The sequence below is a fragment of the Haliotis cracherodii genome, unplaced genomic scaffold (assembly GCF_022045235.1).
Source record: "Haliotis cracherodii isolate W230 unplaced genomic scaffold, xgHalCrac1.p SCAF_25, whole genome shotgun sequence".
NCBI classification, from domain to species: Eukaryota; Metazoa; Mollusca; class Gastropoda; order Lepetellida; family Haliotidae; genus Haliotis; species Haliotis cracherodii.
In genome coordinates this window covers 40,129-64,521 of record NW_027266281.1, presented here as the reverse complement: position 1 = coordinate 64,521, position 24,393 = coordinate 40,129, and the positions used below count along the sequence as shown (strand labels likewise).

The 24,393-nt window shown below is 40.7% G+C and overlaps 1 protein-coding gene across 2 annotated transcripts in view; it reads left to right on the top strand.

The window, feature by feature from the left end:
- The first annotated feature begins 1,323 nt into the window (after nt 1-1,323).
- Nucleotides 1,324-24,393, top strand: part of LOC139472850 (uncharacterized) — a 58,478-nt gene continuing 35,408 nt past the window's right edge. For both annotated transcript variants that reach the window (XM_071255319.1, XM_071255318.1), the window contains exons 1-4: nt 1,324-1,422; nt 4,791-4,858; nt 9,052-9,357; nt 11,082-11,197. In XM_071255319.1, the coding sequence (XP_071111420.1) occupies nt 4,801-4,858; nt 9,052-9,357; nt 11,082-11,197 (480 nt within the window). In that variant the 5' untranslated portion in view covers nt 1,324-1,422; nt 4,791-4,800. The remainder of the gene's footprint in view (nt 1,423-4,790; nt 4,859-9,051; nt 9,358-11,081; nt 11,198-24,393) is intronic.

Genomic DNA, 24,393 nt, shown 5'->3' with positions numbered 1-24,393 from the left:
TATTTATTGAATGTGTTATTCGTGTTGTTGAAGTAAATATTACAATATTGAATATTACAAAGCAACAGTTGTTCAGGATGCGGTTACATTCATATTTGATCTTCAAAAGCTGAATATTACAAAGCAACAGTTGTTCAGGATGCGGTTACATTCATAGTTCATCTTCAAAAGCTGAATATTACAAAGCAACAGTTGTTCAGGATGCGGTTACATTCATAGTTCATCTTCAAAAGCTGAATATTACAAAGCAACAGTTGTTCAGGATGCGGTTACATTCATATTTGATCTTCAAAAGCTGAATATTACAAAGCAACAGTTGTTCAGGATGCGGTTACATTCATATTTGATCTTCAAAAGCTGAATATCACAAAGCAACAGTTGTTCAGGATGCGGTTACATTCATAGTTCATCTTCAAAAGCTGAATATTACAAAGCAACAGTTGTTCAGGATGCGGTTACATTCATAGTTCATCTTCAAAAGCTGAATATTACAAAGCAACAGTTGTTCAGGATGCGGTTACATTCATATTTGATCTTCAAAAGCTGAATATTACAAAGCAACAGTTGTTCAGGATGCGGTTACATTCATATTTGATCTTCAAAAGCTGAATATTACAAAGCAACAGTTGTTCAGGATGCGGTTACATTCATAGTTCATCTTCAAAAGCTGAATATTACAAAGCAACAGTTGTTCAGGATGCGGTTACATTCATAGTTCATCTTCAAAAGCTGAATATTACAAAGCAACAGTTGTTCAGGATGCGGTTACATTCATCTTCAAAAGCTCACAACTATGGCATACAACATTTAGTTTGTCAATTTCTTAAGTAAACATTGCTAAAAACAAAAAGGTGATTATCCAAGTTTCCTGTGCAGAGATATACGCGTTCTATAATATTCAACTTTAATAATTATAACGTTCAATATCATACTATACGTAGATCCTTGCTAAAAAATATGAAATTTGAATATATGAAATACTTGAAATATCCAACTTGCGAGTCACTGCGTACAAAAGAGTGTGATATGTACGCCAGGATTTTCTACATCATGATAGAATAATCAGCTGGTTAGAATGAGTGTGAATACCATTATTCATCTGAAAGGATAATCTATGTACAATAATCTTTATAACCTTTGCTGTGTGGGAACTTTGGTTATACCCTGGTCAAAACGAGTTGACCTGGTTCGTCCAGTTTAAAAATTGAACGCAAGCACTGGGAAAGGAGCTGAAACGCGCGTTCCCTGGCGATTATAGGGGATGAAATTGTACAGGGTACAAAAAACTCTTACACCGGTTCCAGTTGCAGAGCGTTTCACAGATGCGACCCATATGCAGGGTTCCAAAGTTCGCGAGGAAATCCCACCGTTATCGTCGATTCTGAAGTTTCTAGCGACATCGGTCGAGTATGTATTGATCAGGTGGGTATTAAGAATTCGGAAATAATCGTGTTATATCCAAACAGCCTCTAAAGCAGTGGTTATCTGCAGCTCTGCGTGCCCTCGTTATAACAACGCTCTCAGCATCACACTTTCGTCGTATAGCCGATCACCTGCGTTTGTGGTGGTTTGGCGTTATCAGGAGATTTCTGAAGGATATTGCGAATGTTGGGGAATTTAAATTATCTATGGCTTGTGTTCATAGTTTATGTTTTATTATAAGGCTTTTATCGTGATACATTTTGTGCCAAGCGGATTAACACCCAAAGAAGCATTCGTAAAATCTGATAATATACTGTTGAATAGCCACTCGAATGATAAACGCCACAAATAATGTACTGGAGTATATATTTCATTATCAGCGTGTCATAACGATGACATTAGTTGTGTTTGATAGCAGAGCTCAGCGATATATTTGCCGTAATACACGTATTGAGAACGATGACCGCATCGCCTGACAATGTGATACCGGTGTCATTTTCTGCGAGGACTCCGTCAGTTTTCATGACGTCTGTGATGTCGTGTAACCAAGGTAACGGTGTGGGGAGTACTTGACGTCGTATCTGAAATGTTTCAAATGAATGCGGGACTAATGTCAAGCAAATTGGCACCGATTTCTACAGATACTAGCAGGATTACTTCAAACCTTTCAAACACGAATTAAATTTATTTGTTTATAGTGTCACACTGAAATCTGTAATTATCTTATTTGAATTTATCAGTTAAATATTACACTAATGTTATTTAAAGCGAGGTGTTGGTAGTTGTTGCTCAGTTCACAAACTCTAGCAAGTGTTGTTTTCAAACCCTAGATTCAAAAGCAAATTTATTTGATTTTAAAGTCAATTTGAGATTATCGGGGAGAGCATGTAAACAAATGACAGTGAAAGAGATGGGTGGGGTAGGGGGAAAACGCCACAATTTATCACAACCATGGGGTGTGCATGGAAAAATAACACATTTTTGTTATTGTTTTGGATTAAGATAAAACGGAAATCTGCAAAGTACAATTTGTCCTTCATTTTTGGGGAAGGGCGTCATGAACAAATGTTACATAAATCGGTGGGAATGGGGTGAGCAAAATATGATACATCCCTCAGATCCCTCCCGTCGTGAAGAGCTACAATACTGCTGATATAAGAGTAACGCTATTTTTCAGGGCATTATCATTTGCAGTAGCCTGATCTCTTACATTACCTGCCCGATGAGGAGGGCAGTTGAAAAGACCGAGGGCTACCGTTGTTTTAACGAAAATGGATGGAATTTGTTATCAAATATAAAGAAACAACAATATGGTTTTGAAACATTTACTGAATCAAAACGAATGTGACTGGCCCACTTTTACAAATATGGAAACGACATAGAACAAACCAGATGACGTCACTATTGAACGTGTCGTCACCTATCCCTATCCTATGACGTCACCTAACAATGGGCGTGATAATGGCCCGTCGTCAAGCAATAAGAGGGCATTGTCAAGTTACACTGGCCCGCTCATTTTTTATAACATATGCGAGCAGTTTAATGATAATTCTATCTATTCTAGCTATAATGCAATATTCATTCATTTATTCATTCATTATTTATATTTCGCTGAAAAAATGGTTCGCAGAGCGGAATAGTCTGTGATGCTTTGTTTCAGGTTACTGCTTTAAATGTACAGATGAATGTGTTAAAATACAGTGTTACAATACAGTGTTACAATACAGTGTTACAATACAGTGTTAAAATACAGTGTTACAATACAGTGTTACAATACAGTGTTACAATACATTGTTACAATACAGTGTTACAATACTAAGGCTGGGACAGGCAACTCAGGTTTGTTTGTTGTTTGTTTTTTAACGCCGCACTCAGCAAAATTCCAGCTATATGACAGTGGTCTGTAAATAATTGAGTAGTGTCAGGTAATAGGGGGTGGGTACCCGTGTAGTGTCAGGTAATAGGGGGTGGGTACCCGGGTAGTGTCAGGTAATAGGGGGTGGGTACCCGGGTAGTGTCAGGTAATAGGGGGTGGGTACCTGGGTAGTGTCAGGTAATATGGGGTGGGTACCCGTGTAGTGTCAGGTAATAGGGGGTGGGTACCCGTGTAGTGTCAGGTAATAGGGGGTGGGTACCCGGGTAGTGTCAGGTAATAGGGGGTGGGTACCCGGGTAGTGTCAGGTAATAGGGGGTGGGTACCCGGGTAGTGTCAGGTAATAGGGGGTGGGTACTTGGGTAGTGTCAGGTAATAGGGGGTGGGTACCCGGGTAGTGTCAGGTAATAGGGGGTGGGTACCCGGGTAGTGTCAGGTAATAGGGGGTGGGTACTTTGGTAGTGTCAGGTAATAGGGGGTGGGTACTTTGGTAGTGTCAGGTAATAGGGGGTGGGTACCCGGGTAGTGTCAGGTAATAGGGGGTGGGTACCCGGGTAGTGTCAGGTAATAGGGGGTGGGTACCCGGGTAGTGTCAGGTAATAGGGGGTGGGTACTTGGGTAGTGTCAGGTAATAGGGGGTGGGTACCCGGGTAGTGTCAGGTAATAGGGGGTGGGTACCTGGGTAGTCAGGTAATAGGGGGTGGGGGGGGGGGCGGTACCCGGGTAGTGTCAGGTAAAAGGGGGGTGGGTACCCGGGTAGTGTCAGGTAATAGGGAGTAGTGTCAGGTAATAGGGGGCTGGGTACTCGGGTAGTGTCAGGTAATAGGGGGGTGGGTACCCGGGTAGTGTCAGGTAATAGCCCTGTAGAATACATGTACCTCAGAGTATAAGGTAGCATGAACTTTTGAAGAAATAATTGTTTCCCAGCAGTGCCTGCCAAGGGCACTTAATTTGGAGTAAAAGGTAATCACTGTTTGTTTTTTAAACACTTTGTCGACGTAAAACATTTAAAGTAAATTTGATGTATGACTGAAATATAGGGCTGCCTGAAACGATCGATAATAGGAATTATCTTCGATTGGAAGAAATATTAATGCTTATCGATATGAAAATTGTCATCGATAATATAATACTCAAACTATTGTGATGAAATAAAGTTTTAATTTACCGAAGCAGGCTTGCTTTTGATCATTGCGAAGACGGCAGCAACTGATTTGGCTATATCTTAAATGTCCACAATGTAATCCATGCCAAAATGTGTCACCGCTCACCAGCGAGATAGGTTGTTTTTTCTCTGAGTGTTTTGCATATTTGATCAAAGTTACTTCTCTGATATTTATTGATAATTGATGCTTACTTAGTTAATGATTATCAACCTCTAAGATTTATTTCAATAGCCAACTGAAATATTTCTCCCTCGTGATGAGACGAAAACTGATCCTTAACTCAAAGTGTGCTCGGATTGTTTATTGTTATTATTATTATTGTTTGACAGATGATCTTGGATGAGGATGATGGAAATCTATGTCGTGGCTCTCCTCCCAGCACTGGTCATGCTCACAGGTCAGTTTCCATGACGACTGCAACACTACCCGCTTACAATAGGGAGCAGTTCAAAAGTGAACTATGCCTTATTAAGAAATAGTTTGTAGACGTTGACCCACATTTCACTCAGAGACTCAATGTGAAAATGTTGACATTAAAGAGATTTTCAGGAACAAACATATTAGAGCCCAGGTTTCACAAGATGCGAACTGTTGCATCCATTTTATTCCTACGAATAATTTTGGATGTAAATAATTTACTTTACAAGTCCTGTCAGGTGCCTAAAGAATATCTGTATTATGTATTTATCAAAGTTGTTGATTGCATGTTACATATAACTGACATTTATATTCTGGTAAGAGAAACACTCCTGGTCCAGAGTGTCAGTTGGTGATTTCCTTCAATCTAACATTGAAATCCCCATCCATAACATGGTTAAGGCGATCAGTGTGTTCAATGACATAGAGCAATGAAATTCTCAGAAATCATGCATGCAACACGTTTCCATCCTGGACGCCTATGAGAGCCCCACATGTTTCAATCAGAGTGCCCTTGACCTCAGAACGGAGGGACCCCTGTCATAACATCATTGTTTGTTTGTTTGTTGTTGAACGCCGCACTCAGCAAAATACCAGCTATATGAAGGCAGTCTGTAAATAATTGTGTCTGGACCAGACGATCCAGTGATTGACATCTTGAGCATCAATCCACGTATTTTGGATGTGATGACATGCATCAACCAAGTCAGCGAGCCTGACCACCCGAACCCGTTAGTCGCCTCTGACGACAAGCATAGTCACCTTTTACGGCAAGCATGGGTTGCTGAAGATCTATTCTACCCCGGATCTTCACGGGTGCATAACGTCACTGCATAACATTCATAAAAGTATTGTGTAACAGACCCACACAGCAAGGAAGGTTATCAACAGGCATCCGTTCCACAAAGCGATGTTAGCACTACGACTAGACTATCGTAAGCCAGTGTTACAAGATGGGGATAACGATCAACTTAGCTCTAAGATCGCTTTGTGGAACCGGGCCCTGGTGTCGTCTTACTTGTATTTCATCCTGTCTTACAACAGTGATGCTGTTAAGTTTAGCATCATTGCATGAAGGTCATAGCAACATTGAAAGGTTGGGTTTGTCTGTTGGAAAATTTCCAGACCTGTTAACCTCCCCAACAGAAGGATTTTATTAATTGTAGCAGGATCACGAGGGGTACCTGGGGTTTCATGCGTCCCGCGTTGGGTGTTATTCCACCCTCAGATATATTCACTGACTCAGGTTCACCACTGCAAGAGTAGGTCAAAAGTTTGAAGTCAGATACCATCATACTTCCATGTCAGAATGATGAGATCTGATTGGTCCATTTGATCTTGACAAAACACTATGTATCCCGCCTTGGAAGGGAATTGTTTCTCAGTGGGGGAATAAATCTCTTATACCCCGTCAGGGGCACTACAGGCTGCACGTGGATTTCTGAGAGACAGAATAAATCGCTCATACCCCGCTTCTAAGTAAAAAGCTGCACGTTTTTTTCGAGTCAATGAAAGTCAATTAACACAGAACAAGCTCACCTCCGTTCCATTGAACAGCTCTTTTCTATCAAGTTTGAATTTATTTAAATTCTTTTACAACGTCATATTAAAACATGTTGGTAAGATAAATTCCTTGTAGCTGGATGACGAGAGGTACGTGGGGTTTTATGTGTCCCTTGGTTGTTTTATACAACTCACTTCCGGCTCATAATAAAGTTGACATCCATATATTTTCTTCCTCATAATGATGCTTTAATCAAGTGAGAGAAGTTAGTTTACTGGTGCAGTCCATATTCCATCTGTATGACACGGCAAGTTATCAACACAAACATGTGACTGATAGTATGAGCAAGGACCCACATCGTCGGCAGAGTTACCGTGTCTGACCTCCCAATCTCTCTGTGCCTCCTCTCACAATGAGACCATGGCTCCAAGGGTGATATTACACTGAACACAATGAGACCATGGCTCCAAGGGTGATATTACACTGAACACAATGAGACCATGGCTACAAGGGTGATATTACTCTGAACACAATGAGACCATGGCTCCAAGGGTGATATTACACTGAACACAATGAGACCATGGCTCCAAGGGTGATATTACACTGAACACAATGAGACCATGGCTACAAGGGTGATATTACATTGAGCACAATGAGACCATGGCTCCAAGGGTGATATTACATTGCACACAATGAGACCATGGCTCCAAGGGTGATATTACACTGAACACAATGAGACCATGGCTCCAAGGGTGATATTACACTGAACACAATGAGACCATGGCTACAAGGGTGATATTACACTGAACACAATGAGACCATGGCTACAAGGGTGATATTACATTGAACACAATGAGACCATAGCTCCAAGGGTGATATTACACTGAACACAATGAGACCATGGCTCCAAGGGTGATATTACACTGAACACAATGAGACCATGGCTACAAGGGTGATATTACACTGAACACAATGAGACCATGGCTCCATGGGTGATATTACATTGAACACAATGAGACCATAGCTCCAAGGGTGATATTACATTGCACACAATGAGACCATGGCTCCAAGGGTGATATTACACTGAACACAATGAGACCATAGCTCCAAGGGTGATATTACGTTGAACACAATGAGACCATAGCTCCAAGGGTGATATTACATTGAACACAATGATGCCACACTTTTTTTATTGCTGACAGAATTTAGCCAGATTATTACTTTGGGTTAGTTAAAATAAATAAAAGATAATTGTCTCTGAATATTGTTTTCATTTGCAATTGGGTCTGATGGTTTAATGGGGAAGTCGGTGTCCGACAGACCAGTGGTTGACAGCATGAACACCGCTATGTCCTGAGGTCAGTTCTGGAGATTCCACTATGCGCTTCCAACTTGATGACGTCATATGTTGGACGACATTATTTTGAGAGGGAAGTGTTTAGTAAATAGTTCCCCATAGATGTAGCTGGGCAACGCAGATAAGCACAGTGGCCGAACAATCACATCCCAAAGTGGGAGAGATGTGACTATCCGTAGTAGGAGAAAAGGTACAGATAATGGACGTGAGGATTGTGAGAATATGTGGGAAATACCAAACTTAACCCACCTGTTTCGTGAAATGGACTGTCGGACATTTCAGGTTTGGATTCTATTCTGGGAGTCATTATTAAATTTTGGGTAAATATTTTTAGAGTTTGTACATTTTATCAACATCCTTAAAGAGGCTGTACATAATGTTGATATCTCATATAAGAAATAAACAACTCGTGGTCATTTATTATACACTAAAACAATGCAGGGAGGTGCGCCCCTCATGTTATAGATAAACGCCTCACACTCGTCGTTTATTATACACTTAAACAATACATGGAGGTGCGCCCCTCATGTTATAGATAAACGCCTCACACTAGTCGTTGCCAGATGATAGCAGTAACCAAAAATGCAAATAAAATCTTGTTAAAAAATGTTACTTTAATTTTGTATGATGTTTGTAGTCTATCATTATATTCTCTTCCATCAAAGATGGAGAGTCCTGGAAAATATGAGTATGTACATACTATTTATATACAATGAGGCTGTTTACTTCAGTCAATCAAATCCATAAGCTGGAAAAAGGTAACTACTTGATAACGTGTCCCCCTGACGACATAGAACTTTGTTCATGACATCAACCACTGGTTTATGGTTTGGCCCAGACTGGATTATTTACAAGCTGATGTCAAATGGCCGGAATGACACTGTGTGTTAGCTAGGGGTCCACATTAAGATTCTAGGGAAGACAGAATATTTCTGTTAATCTGTGCATACAGTCATAAATATTTTTTTCTCTGAAAGACTTCACACTATTTGTCAGAGTAAAGTACAACATATTTTTTCCAGAAATTTTTGTAACAGATAATCATTGTAAAAACACTCTCTGGTCCTCCTCCCATCAGGTGAAATGGCCACGCCCTTAGGCAAAAAAGGGGTGGTCGGGTAGCCTAGTTGTTAAAGTGTTAGCTTGTCACACCGAAGACCAGGGTTTGAATCCAATTTCTGGTATCCCCCGTGTGATATTGCTGGAATATTGCTAAAAGAGACGTAAACCTAAACACACTCACTCACACCAGACAACAAAAACACAATTAAGAAATAACAAACAAACAAGATGATTATGTTTCTCGGTGCAGATGGCGCCACGACACGAATGTCCTGTAACCAGCACGGCTGTATTGGCCAGGCGTACAACATCACCTGTGACATCTCCGGAACAGTCGCAGCTGGGATCACGTGGAGGAGCCCCGGGGGCGAGGAGGTGATGACCTGCCCCCCTACCAGTGGGGAGTGTCGGGGCGTGGCAGGGTACAAGCTGGTCGTGGACACAGGCATCAGGCAGGTGCTCCAGGTGGAGGAGTTCTCCCCGGGGGCCGTGGGGAGGTGGGCGTGTCAGGATGGCAGCACCCCACCCACCTCCTACTGTCAGTGTGGAGAACTTGGTAGATATTATCATTATTATTATCATAATTATCGTTATCGTTGTTGTTGTTGTTATTGTTATTATAATAATAATAATAATAATAATAATTATTATTATCATTATCATTATTAGTATTATTAGTATTATTAGTATTATTATTATTATTATTATTATCATTATTATTATTATCATCATCATCATTATCATAATTAATATTATTATTGTTATTGTTATTATCATCATCATCATTATTATCATTATTGTTATTATTATCGTCGTCATCATCATCATCATCATTAGTATCATTATTATTATTATCATCATCATCATTATTATTATTAATATTATTATTATTATTATTATCCATCCCACATTTTATATTTCCAGAGTAACACTCATAAAGTGTTCAATATATCATCATAAAACTTTGTATAAATATTATGCATACACTGAACTGGTGCCTTTTACTATTCATGTGCTTTGTTTATTTTCAAAAAAAATGTTTTTGTCTCCACGGCAACAAGTTGGACTTACACTAAGATGAGTTTAGTGATCGTTATTCAGCATAATTCATAATTGATTGATCATTTCCTCATGAAACTCTGTACATAAACTTGTTTGCTACTTAGGAAATTTTAAATATTCTATTTTATTAGGTTCTACAAGTTCTTTTCTTTTTGAAACTATGTATACATATCTGGCAAGTCCTGAACCGGTGCATTTGCTCCTCAGGTCTTTTTGTCAGTTTTGAGTTTGCATTTCTAACAAATTGAACTTAAATTCAACATGTTGAAATGACAGTTTCATCTTGAGGAGCACAAGTCATAAACCATTTAATGTTTCTTGATGAAACTTTGTATGCACATCAAGGTGTGTTCAGGTGAGCTGTTTCTCCGGAATCACTGTTCAGGAAGTTTTCACTATGTTTTGGAGTGAGTGAGTATGGTTTTACGCCGCTTTTAGCAATATTCCAGCAATATCACGGCGGGGGACACCAGAAATGGGATTCACACATTGTACCCATGTCAGGATTCGAACCTGGGTCTTCGGCGTGACGAGCGAACGCTTTAACCACTAGACTACCCGACCGCCCTCTATCTTTTGGAAATGAGATGAGATGAGATAAGCAATAAGTATGAGTCAGGATAAGTACAAATTATATGTTTACTTACAAAAGTATATTTTTGCTGTTATGCAATTGTGTTTTTGAGTTTTGAAAATTGTTTGTAGCATTGCTCTCATATGAAACGTTAAGTCCAGTACTCTATCTTATTCCAGTCTTTGTTGAGCCGGACCCTGGGGTGTTAAGGGCACGCTTAGATTTATCTTTTGTACAAAGCACCTTGTGAGAATACATATTATACAAAGCTATATTAATGTTCCTCAGCAATAGTAATCTCAACAAACAAGTTAAATTAACATACATACACGCTTATTTTACGGTATGTTTCATCTAACAAACTTGGTAATTCTGAAATTGAATACAGTATTATCAATTTTAGTGAAGAGGAACGGGGAAAACTTTTGAAATTACAACCACTTATTTTCTCTAGGTCATGGTCACATGTATGAAGATGGATTAGAAGTACTCTGATTGTTGTAACACACCAAATGGCACACCTAAACATTTGGATAAATAACTTGTGACACATTCGAAAAACATAAATTATTTGCCTTGTCATTTAGTAATTTCGGTTCTCTAATAATCACCAGGGTGATTAATTTGTATGTTCTATATCTCAGTTTCGCCGGAGCTCAGTGGCCTGACTGCAAGCTGCGTCCAGGAAGAGGAGAGCTTTGTAGTGGCATGTACAGGGTTGCAGAACCATGGGGCACCTGCTGTTGTCCTCACACTGAATGTAAGTACCAGAACCATGGGGCACCTGCTGTTGTCCTCACACTGAATGTAAGTACCAGAACCATGGGACACCTGCTGTTGTCCTCACACTGAATGTAAGTACCAGAACCTTGGGGCACCTGCTGTTGTCCTCACACTGAATGTAAGAACCAGAACTGTGGGGCACCTGTTGTCCTCACACTGAATGTAAGTACCAGAACCTTGGGGCACCTGCTGTTGTCCTCACACTGAATGTAAGTACCAGAACCTTGGGGCACCTGTTGTCCTCACACTGAATGTAAGTACCAGAACCATGGGGCACCTGCTGTTGTCCTCACACTGAATGTAAGTACCAGAACCATGGGGCACCTGCTGTTGTCCTCACACTTAATGTAAGTACCAGAACCATGGGACACCTGCTGTTGTCCTCACACTGAATGTAAGTACCAGAACCATGGGACACCTGCTGTTGTCCTCACACTGAATGTAAGAACCAGAACCATGGGGCACCTGCTGTTGTCCTCACACTTAATGTAAGTACCAGAACCTTGGGGCACCTGCTGTTGTCCTCACACTGAATGTAAGTACCAGAACCATGGGGCACCTGCTGTTGTCCTCACACTGAATGTAAGTACCAGAACCATGGGGCACCTGCTGTTGTCCTCACACTGAATGTAAGTACCAGAACCATGGGGCACCTGCTGTTGTCCTCACACTGAATGTAAGTACCAGAACCATGGGCACCTGCTGTTGTCCTCACACTGAATGTAAGTACCAGAACCATGGGGCACCTGTTGTCCTCACACTTAATGTAAGTACCAGAACCATGGGGCACCCGTTGTCCTCACACTTAATGTAAGTATCAAAACCTTTGGGCACCTGCTGTTGTCCTCACACTGAATGTAAGTACCAGAACCATTGGGCACCTGCTGTTCTCCTCATCCTGAATGTAAGTACCAGAACCTTGGGGCACCTGCTGTTGTCCTCACACTTAATGTAAGTACCAGAACCATGGGGCACCTGCTGTTGTCCTCACACTTAATGTAAGTACCAGAACTATGGGGCACCTGTTGTCCTCACACTGAATGTAAGAACCAGAACTTAGGGGCACCTGCTGTTGTCCTCACACTGAATGTAAGTACCAGAACCATGGGGCACCTGCTGTTGTCCTCACACTGAATGTAAGTACCAGAACCATGGGGCACCTGTTGTCCTCACACTTAATGTAAGTACCAGAACCATGGGGCACCCGTTGTCCTCACACTTAATGTAAGTGTCAGAACCATGGGGCACCTGCTGTTGTCCTCACACTGAATGTAAGTACCAGAACCTTGGGGCACCTGTTGTCCTCACACTGAATGTAAATACCAGAACCATGGGGCACCTGTTGTTGTCCTCACACTGAATGTAAGTACCAGAACCATGGGGCACCTGTTGTCCTCACACTGAATGTAAGTACCAGAACCTTCGGGCACCTGTTGTCCTCACACTTAATGTAAATACCAGAACCTTCGGGCACCTGTTGTCCTCACACTTAATGTAAGTACCAGAACCATGGGGCACCTGTTGTCCTCACACTGAATGTAAGTACCAGAACCTTGGGGCACCTGCTGTTGTCCTCACACTGAATTTAAGTATCAGAACCTTGGGGCACCTGTTGTCCTCTCAATGAATGTAAGTACCAGAACCATGGGGCACCTGCTGTTGTCCTCACACTTAATGTAAGTACCAGAACCATGGGGTGCCTGCTGTTGTCCTCACACTTAATGTAAGTACCAGAACCATGGGGCACCTGTTGTCCTCACACTTAATGTAAGTACCAGAACCATGGGGCACCTGCTGTTGTCCTCACACTGTATGTAAGTACCAGAACCATGGGCCACCTGCTGTTGTCCTCACACTGAATGTAAGTACCAGAACCTTGGGACACCTGTTGTTATCCTCACACTGAATGTAAGGACCAGAACCATGGGGCACCTGCTGTTGTCCTCACACTTAATGTAAGTACCAGAACCATGGGGCACCTGCTGTTGTCCTCACACTGAATGTAAGTACCAGAACCATGGGGCACCTGTTGTTGTCCTCACACTGAATGTAAGTACCAGAACCTTTGGGCACCTGCTGTTGTCCTCACACTTAATGTAAGTACCAGAACCATGGGGCACCTGTTGTCCTCACACTGAATGTAAGTACCAGAACCATGGGACACCTGCTGTTGTCCTCACACTGAATGTAAGTACCAGAACCATGGGGCACCTGTTGTTGTCCTCACACTGAATGTAAGTACCAGAACCTTGGGGCACCTGCTGTTGTCCTCACACTTAATGTAAGTACCAGAACAATGGGGCACCTGTTGTCCTCACACTGAATGTAAATCCCAGAACCTTGGGGCACCTGTTGTTGTCCTCACACTGAATGTAAGTACCAGAACCTTGGGGCATCTGCTGTTGTCCTCACACTGAATGTAAGTACCAGAACCTTGGGGCACCTGCTGTTGTCCTCACACTGAATGTAAGTACCAGAACCATGGGGCCCCTGCTGTTGTCCTCACACTTAATGTAAGTACCAGAACCTTGGGGCACCTGCTGTTGTCCTCACACTGAATGTAAGTACCAGAACCATGGGGCACCTGTTGTTGTCCTCACACTTAATGTAAGTACCAGAACCTTGGGGCACCTGCTGTTGTCTTCACACTTAATGTAAGTACCAGAACTTTAGGCCACCTGTTGTTGTCCACACACTGAATATAAGAACCAGAACCATGGGGCACCTGCTGTTGTCCTCACACTGAATGTAAGTACCAGAACCTTGGGGCACCTGCTGTTGTCCTCACACTTAATGTAAGTACCAGAACCATGGGGCACCTGTTGTTGTCCTCACACTGAATGTAAGTACCAGAACCTTGGGGCATCTGCTGTTGTCCTCACACTGAATGTAAGTACCAGAACCATGGGGCATCTGCTGTTGTCCTCACACTGAATGTAAGTACCAGAACCTTGGGGCATCTGCTGTTGTCCTCACACTGAATGTAAGTACCAGAACCATGGGGCACCTGCTGTTGTCCTCACACTGAATGTAAGTACCAGAACCTTGGGGCACCTGCTGTTGTCCTCACACTTAATGTAAGTACCAGAACCATGGGGCACCTGTTGTTGTCCTCACACTGAATGTAAGTACCAGAACCTTGGGGCACCTGCTGTTGTCCTCACACTGAATGTAAGTACCAGAACCATGGGGCACCTGTTGTTGTCCTCACACTTAATGTAAGTACCAGAACCTTGGGGCACCTGCTGTTGTCTTCACACTTAATGTAAGTACCAGAACTTTAGGCCACCTGTTGTTGTCCACACACTGAATATAAGAACCAGAACCATCGGGCACCTGCTGTTGTCCTCACACTGAATGTAAGTACCAGAACCTTGGGGCACCTGCTGTTGTCCTCACACTTAATGTAAGTACCAGAACTGTGGGGCACCTGCTGTTGTCCTCACACTGAATGTAAGTACCAGAACTATGGGACACCTGCTGTTGTCCTCACACTGAATGTAAGTACCAGAACCATGGGGCACCTGTTGTTGTCCTCACACTGAATGTAAGTACCAGAACCTTGGGGCACCTGCTGTTGTCCTCACACTTAATGTAAGTACCAGAACAATGGGGCACCTGTTGTCCTCACACTGAATGTAAATCCCAGAACCTTGGGGCACCTGTTGTTGTCCTCACACTGAATGTAAGTACCAGAACCTTGGGGCATCTGCTGTTGTCCTCACACTGAATGTAAGTACCAGAACCTTGGGGCACCTGCTGTTGTCCTCACACTGAATGTAAGTACCAGAACCATGGGGCACCTGCTGTTGTCCTCACACTTAATGTAAGTACCAGAACTTTGGGCCACCTGTTGTTGTCCACACACTGAATATAAGTACCAGAACCATGGGGCACCTGCTGTTGTCCTCACACTGAATGTAAGTACCAGAACCTTGGGGCACCTGCTGTTGTCCTCACACTTAATGTAAGTACCAGAACCATGGGGCACCTGCTGTTGTCCTCACACTTAATGTAAGTACCAGAACTTTGGGCCACCTGCTGTTGTCCACACACTGAATATAAGAACCAGAACCATGGGGCACCTGCTGTTGTCCTCACACTGAATGTAAGTACCAGAACCTTGGGGCACCTGCTGTTGTCCTCACACTTAATGTAAGTACCAGAACCATGGGGCACCTGCTGTTGTCCTCACACTGAATGTAAGTACCAGAACCATGGGGCACCTGCTGTTGTCCTCACATTGAATGTAAGTACTAGAACCTTGGGGCACCTGCTGTTGTCTTCACTTTTAATGTAAGTACCAGAACTTTGGGCCACCTGCTGTTGTCCTCACACTGAATGTAAGTACCAGAACCTTTGGGCACCTGCTGTTGTCCTCACACTGAATGTAAGTACCAGAACCTTGGGGCACCTGCTGTGTCCTCACACTGAATGTAAGTACCAGAACCATGGGGCACCTGCTGTTGTCCTCATACTTAATGTAAGTACCAGAACCTTGGGGCACCTGCTGTTGTCCTCACACTTAATGTTAGTACTAGAACCTTGGGGCACCTGCTGTTGTCTTCACTTTTAATGTAAGTACCAGAACTTTGGGCCACCTGCTGTTGTCCTCACACTTAATGTAAGTACCAGAACAATGGGGCACCTGCTGTTGTCCTCACACTGAATGTAAGTACCAGAACCTTGGGGCACCTGTTGTCCTCACACTGAATGTAAGCAACAGAACCATGGGGCACCTGTTGTTGTCCTCACACTGAATGTAAGTACCAGAACCATGGGGCACCTGCTGTTGTACTCACACTTAATGTAAGAACCAGAACCATGGGGCACCTGTTGTTGTCCTCACACTGAATGTAAGTACCAGAACCATGGGGCACCTGTTGTTGTCCTCACACTGAATGTAAGTACCAGAACCTTGGGGCACCTGCTGTTGTCCTCACACTGAATGTAAGTACCAGAACCTTGGGGCACCTGCTGTTGTCCTCACACTGAATGTAAGCACCAGAACCATGGGGCACCTGTTGACCTCACACTGAATGTAAGTACCAGAACCATGGGGCACCTGTTGTCCTCACACTGAATGTAAGTACCAGAACCATGGGGCACCTGCTGTTGTACTCACACTTAATGTAAGAACCAGAACCATGGGGCACCTGTTGTTGTCCTCACACTGAATGTAAGTACCAGAACCATGGGGCACCTGTTGTTGTCCTCACACTGAATGTAAGTACCAGAACCTTGGGGCACCTGCTGTTGTCCTCACACTGAATGTAAGTACCAGAACCTTGGGGCACCTGCTGTTGTCCTCACACTGAATGTAAGCACCAGAACCATTGGGCACCTGTTGTTGTCCTCACACTTAATGTAAGCACCAGAACCATGGGGCACCTGCTGTTGTCCTCACACTTAATGTAAGCACCAGAACCATGGGGCACCTGCTGTTGTCCTCACACTGAATGTAAGTACCAGAACCATGGGACACCTGTTGTTGTCCTCACACTTAATGTAAGTACCAGAACCTTGGGGCACCTGTTGTCCTCACACTGAATGTAAGTACCAGAACCATTGGGCACCTGTTGTTGTCCTCACATTGAATGTAAGTACCAGAACCATGGGGCACCTGCTGTTGTCCTCACACTGAATGTAAGTACCAGAACAATGGGGCACCTGTTGTTGTCCTCACACTGAATGTAAGTACCAGAACAATGGGGCACCTGTTGTCCTCACACTGAATGTAAGCACCAGAACCATGGGGCACCTGTCACAGCAAAAAAAATGCAGTTTCCGGTATCCGGATACCTGCCGGATACCATCGGACACTTACCCAAAACGCGTCCGGGTATCCGGTGGCAGAAACCTTGCCGGATACCAGATCCGTGGTATCCGGCATGGACACCTCACCTGAAAGTATGTCACCTGGAATCTGGGTATCCGGCACCGGATACCTCACCGGATACCTCAATCTGGGTGTCCAGGGATCCGGCACCGGATACCTCATTCTGAGTTTCCCAAAACATGTCACAATTTGGGGGGTGCATTTTGTTCAATTAAGTGTGAAACACCTAAAAATATATTGGAAACTAACCATGAAAATTGAACATTGCTGAAGGTATCCGGCAGGTATCCGGCAGGTATCCGGATGCAATTTTTCGAGATGTCTTTCTCCTAGTAAATAATGTTAGCCTGGGCATAGCAGATAGCTGTAGTAATATTCTGTGTTATTTTGGTTGTAAATATCCCCTTAAAGTTGAGATCTATGGGCAGGTACTTTTGGTGAAAACATTTTTCAAATTCATATATATTTCATTTTAGATGTTCAGCGTATTAAATGAAAAGCATTCAGTCCTGGTATGATGGTATCCTTACATTTCATCTTCATATTCCCAGTTTGTTCTAGCTTCTCGTGGTTGAAGCGCTCGATTCACCACATCGGTACATTGCTTGGTGTCACCCATCATTATATTGTTGGAATTTTGCTCATAAAGTGACATAACACCATATTCACTCTGACAAAACAAATGAAAGTCATTGGCTATGTGCTCACTTGGGCCTTTGTTCCTGGTGAGATTAAAAGATTATTTTGGAACTGTATCAGTATTTGTTACATCTTGACAGACGAGTTTCATTGAAGTTTGAAACAGAATATCATTAACCCAAATGGGTGCATCCACAGAAAACACCTAATAAAGTACCGGTACATAAAAATATCAATGTAATTTTTCTACTGACATGGAACTAAAAACTTCATTCAGTGAGCTGTATTAATTGTAGGAAAACATTCAGGGCATTAGTATATTTGATATATGTTAGCACCTATGTTATGAATGATCAATATCATATTTCTTTAAAGAAGCAAAACAAAAAAAGTTGTTAAGATAACAAATCATATTTATTGATTTTATGACATTTCATTGGTTCAGTAACCAAAGGTGTTTGCAAGAACATTCAAAAACAGAAACAGATGCTTCAATGCCATTTTCTAAATAAAAAAATCGGTCAAATCTCAGAAGAATTTCAAGGGAGAAGAATATCTAAAGTCAATTATGTTTGTGCAGTAAACCACAAAAGTCATTCAGATTTGTATAGTCAGCATCAGTGTACACCACATAAACATAGTCTCACTGCTGTGGTATTAATTCCTTTAGACTTGATTAATGTCGTAATAAAACAACCTACAGAATCACACTGATGTGGCATTATTCATTCAGAATCATCACTTTCTGAGGTGAACCTGCTAGTTGTTCTGGGGAGGATTATTCATCACCCTGAGAGTCCTTTGTATGACTTGTCTGATCTGGTGTCATTGTGAAATCCAGGTGCCTGAAACAATTTATAACATCTTTAAAATCTTGTTATTAAAAATATAAGAAACACACATATATTGACAAAGGGTAAAAAGTTGGTTTCTCAATGAGTAAGGTAATGACAGTTTATCAAGCAACTGTTAACCAAACCATGTTAACCAATGTAAAAAAGCCATAGCAAACAGTAAATTTTACAGAAAATACAAAATTGTAATTGATCTTCTGAAAACAATTCCTGTAGTGCCATAAGGCAGGCTCACCTGAATTTTTCTCAAATGTTTGCATTACATCAAAACATAAGGAAGGGTAAACAAGGCAATGCAAATTGCATAAAATAGGTTCTTATACATAAAAACAGAACTACCGTATTTGATGTAATAAGTGCCTCGCTCTAATAAGCGCCCACGGGAATATTTGCTAATATATTGGCTAGTTAACAATCCCAATTAGCACCCTTTCCAATTGATCAATGTATACAACGCTTATTTATTTGCATATAATACACATTCGTGTGTCGTATGCACCCTTAATTATGGGGAATTTCATTCTGGAAAAATATATTTGTCGTACATTAACATTTCAGGCTGCCAGCATAAAGCACAAAATTTTGAGAGCGCCCTGGGCGCTTATTCTGTCGAATACGGTATTCATAATTATCAAAACTTTCAATCACACAAGTCATGTAAGTGATCTCAAAATATTATATAATGAGTGTGCAAGATAGTATAGTTCCACACAGCTTTTAGCAATATTCCAGCAATATATCTGCGGGGACACCAGAAATGGGCTTTTCACACAGTACCCATGTGGGGAACAGAACCCAGTGCTTCGGAGAACGCATTACCCACTAGGCTACCAAATACAAATATCATCTCAAATACAAAAGTAAGTAACATTAGGATTTCATACAACAGATATTTTCACCAAATATCAAGTCACTATACAACTGATTGAATTACTGATTAGAGAAGCAAGAACATATAAATGTAGCAGCTGAATCAGGCTTAATTTGAATCGTTCCTTGCTTCAGTTGCAATGGGAGCCACAATGAAAATAATTATCTCACTTATTATTGATAATTAATATCTACCATTAATTGGTAGGCCAAAATAGACACTGATACAAAAAAATCAACTGAAAAGAACCACCTGAACAATCGACTAAAAACTATGTATATTACATTTTGGGGACCTTGCTGGCAATAGCATGGGCGGATACAGAGGAGGGGTGCTGTGGTGCGCACCCCCATTTTTATTTCGAAAATAAATCTTTATTTCTGTATAAATTACCACCAAAGACAATAAATACTGTAGCTGTAAAAAAAGCTGTATCCGCCCATGATTAGTCATGAGTAAAATCATTATCATATTTTTATCATTTATCCTATCTTTAATTAAGATTAACAATAACGGGAAAAACTGCCAAATATATTGGTCAAGTGTAATCATTATTTAAGTAGTTCTATTTGGTTTGGGAACTTTTCAAGGGTCATTGTAAAAATATGTGTATTCCTATTTGAATACTCGTTTGATTGTTATAAAGTTACACAGTATTGCATCTATCGTCTGTTTCTAAATACAGTGGAACCCATCTTTGACTTGTGTGACATAATTGAATCATACCCCAATTGAATCATACCCCAAGTGCATTGTTATGCATCTGCACAGAGTGGTCAAAGTCCTTGTCACACACATAGTTTGCTACAAGGCAGAATCCAATACAGTTGAGACATCAGGTTGTATCCAGACAAACTGTCTGATAATCTCAAGTATGGTCTTGGTAGGATCAAGGGATGTAGCTAATCCTAAATAAACATTAAAGGGGCACTGATCTAACGCAATTCCCCGGGACTGGTTGTTGCCTTTGTTATTGTTTTTTCCCAGTGAGTACCCGGATGTAGAGCAGATATCTAGACTAGCTCGCGACCTCTGTTGCGCCATTCGTAAGCGCATTAGTCACTTTTATGGATACCGGTAGTAACAGAGCGTATGGTCACATTGATCAACAAAATGAAATACAGTTTTCGAGATAATAAGGAAATGTAGGCATCTTTGTGGGTAGCATCGGTAATGGTGACGAAGTTTTGATAAGTCACTTGCTTGGTAATTTTGCGATTTTCGTTTACACTATTTTGACTTGCAACACAAAGTAAATATTTCACCTGAGCATTGCTTTTTTTATAGTGTGTATATTTTTTTACTGTCAAAATGTGTAACATATTTATTAAACGTCTAAATATTCAGTTATTTTACAAAGTGACTGAAAAACATTTCCATCTGTATTATTATGATAACGAATTCCAAACATTTTGATGTTTAATGTCATCACCAAGAGACTGAAAATGTTACGTTGAAAAGTACATTTCTATGTTGTTTGGCTTCTAATCCTACATAATAATCTGTTGTGATGTTTGTAGGCCCTTTTAATCGCCTTAATCAATCTGGACAGATTTTTTAGTCAAAATGACTGAAATATTTACACATTTTAAAAATTGCCTGAGAGAATCACATTTTACAAATTGACGGTAATCTATACACGCTTACAAAGGAAATGACCTGTGAAAACAACGTCTATCGCGCATTGAAGAATTTCCCAACCAAGACGTAGAAAAACAAGAACGAATCGGTTCAAATGGAAAACAAAATGCAAATACCATAATTACAACTTACCAAATTTATGTGTATAAATAGGCAGCTTCCTTATTCGAGGAATGTATCCGTGAATATCCACACAAAGGAATAATATCCCACTCTTCTGCAGCTATACAAAATAACTTATTCGATGTCACGTGTCTCTGTAACTATCAAATATTCTAAAAGATATATATCGTTTCGGGTGTCAAGTCTCAAGGGTCGGCTGAGAAAGGCCACGTGACAACTATTTTCATTACGTCGACGTTTCCTAAAAAATCCATTGAGTTTGATAACAATGAGCAACCAATCAACGTATTATCAGTTAACCCTTTGAACAAATTGTATGTTGTTTTTACATCGGCACTTCACGCCATGATATGAGTGTATTCCCTTTGTTTTAGTAAACCTAGACATGTAAACACTCACTTTTGACATATCCACTGTGCAAGATCTGTATTTTCTGTTAATCCTTTGATGACTAGGAACGATCCGTTGATTTACAAAAAAAATAAATCAACTGATCATTCATCACTTGCTGGGCTGCCACGTGCATATTACATAACCTCACTTCAAACCTGGATTTAGATTGAATAATTACCCCAGACACAATAAATGCCAAATGAGAACCTTTGTCAGGTAATCTAAGTGGTGCTACCACTAATTGTACCTGTAATAAATTCATTAACTGAACATCAAGTGAATGACGACAAATACACAAGTGTAGGGTTATACGAGAAAACGTGGATGACAACAAGGGAGTAGTAATCGTATTATCGACGCAAGCCGAAATCCGAAAATCCTTTCACTGCATGGATACTTTTTTTAGTATTAAACTATAACCATCTGGGGTATTTCCAAATGACAGCTGATGAGCTCCGCTGTTCTTTTTGTCTGTTTGTTTAGGCTGAAGAAATGAATTAACATGCGCCCTTTGTTGAAATCTTTATAGATCACAGTTAACCAATCAGTGTTTATGCAAAAATGGGTAAAACAAATATTGCCTCCAGCCTCCAAGTTTATTTAGCTGTCCTTGCAGACGGTAGCCCAGTCCCCGGTCACGCTCAGTTGCGTTGCGTATCATCCGGGTACTCACGGGGGGAAAAACAATAACAAAGGCAACAACCAGTCCGGGGAATGGCGTTGGATTAGTGCCCCTTTAAACAAATGACATAATCTCTTCTACAGAACACTTGATCAAAGCCTGCCCCACCTTTGATGTTTATCATCTTGTTACGCTCACAACAGCTCATTAGCAAGATGAACTCAATGTCAACTCATGGTGGATTAGGGATTAACAGGGCAATTAGTGTCAGGTGGGTATTATCACTTGCAATTATCTGTTAATTACTTAATTGAGTAGTGACAGCTTAGTTAGTTTCCAACCACAGTGACAAGTCAGTTTACAGTTTACTAGTAACATGTTTCTGTGGACCAAGGAAATGTATCTTGCCAGATACTTAAAAAGTTCTACTCATAAGTAATAAAATAATGTCAGTTTTGATATGCAATTCTCCCTTCAAAGACATTTTACATTTGATATACATAAACTGTCTGTTGAAACTATGATGATGCTAATTTACAAGTCGCACAAAACAACTAATTCATATACTGGTACCTAGCCAAACATACATATTTTTTATACGCGTATGCACATGCTTGTACATATATACCTCTACTGGCACATCACACATACAAACAATCATTAGATGGATGTAATGGTTCAAAAATATTTTACATACACAAACAAGTGAACAGATTCTGTAATAGCATGGTTAATATTTGGAGATGTTTAAGCATTTCCATTTTCACAGAATCGAAGGCATATCCTTTCAGGACTCAGATCAGCTTGTAGTGATTTAAATTCACATAAAAATGATTCATGTGAAATGACCTATCCCGCATGTGTGGCACCTGTTATAAAAATACCATTCATTACTTATATGTGTGTGACAAATTATGCTATTATTAGAAATAATAGGTATTATTATTATACAGCATGGATATAAGAAAGCTTTATATGGAATTGTTGAAAATTATGTACAGGAAAACATTGAAATAAATCAATCAATACGTGCATTTATCTCAGAATCTGGTAGATTTAATCAATATGGACTTCTCCTTCATTATCTAATTATAATCAGATGATTACATTATTGCTCAACTGATAGTTTGCAATAGTATAGAATTAGTATTATATTATTAATTATTTTGTATTTGAGCATCATTTAGATAAGCCAATGAAAAAAATATATGTTTAAAACACATGTAGTAGAACATATTGCAATACTTAATGACCCGAAAAGAAGTTATGTGTAGGATCCTCAAAATGGTATCCACAAGAGCAGGTTGTAGAATCATGTTGGTGTTTGTTGTTTAACTCTGCACTCAGCCATATTCCAGCTAAATGACGGCGGTCTGTAAGTAATCAAGTCTGGACCAGACTATCCAGTGATTGACATCATGAGCATCCATCCACACAATTGGGATACAATGACATGGATCAACCAAGTCAGCGAGCCTGATCAGCCGATCCATTAAGTTATCTCTTACAACTAGCATAGGTTGATCATGTTGATGGGGACTAACTTCAACCTGGAATCCCCATGTGAGTATGTATGCGGCTGTTAGCTTTGTTTGATGTTTAACGCCACACTCAGCAATATCGCAGCTATGTGGCAGGAATCAAACCTGCATGGGTCTTCAGCACGAAGAGTGAACGCTTCAACCACTAGGCTACCCCACCACCCAAAATTCCCCCATGATAAAGTTGTCATCATGGTTATTGTTCAGCTAGTTCAAGTGAAAATGTTCATACCGTTAAAATGTCTTATCTTCCACTTCACGATGATCTCTGATGCAAAACTTCCCTGTCATTAAAGCTGTTCTTGATTCTTCACATCTGGAAAAATATGTTGAGGCTATTAATCATCTCACAGAGTAAAGGGAGTATATGAAATAAGACAGTGAGTCACATTAGCATACAAATTATCCAGTTAAAGTAAACATATTTCTTCATTATATACATAAGCAAATACTAACATATGATAGACAGGCTACTTGTTATATAAAAATATAATTATATCCTGATACATTTACTTACATGTTGGCTATGAAAGTTAATGTGTCACATGTGACAGGCTTACATGTGGTAAATTACTTTAATACGTGATCATTGTAATATTCACATATTCCTTACCTTAATGTGTCACTTCAGCTGCCAGCATTACCTCAGC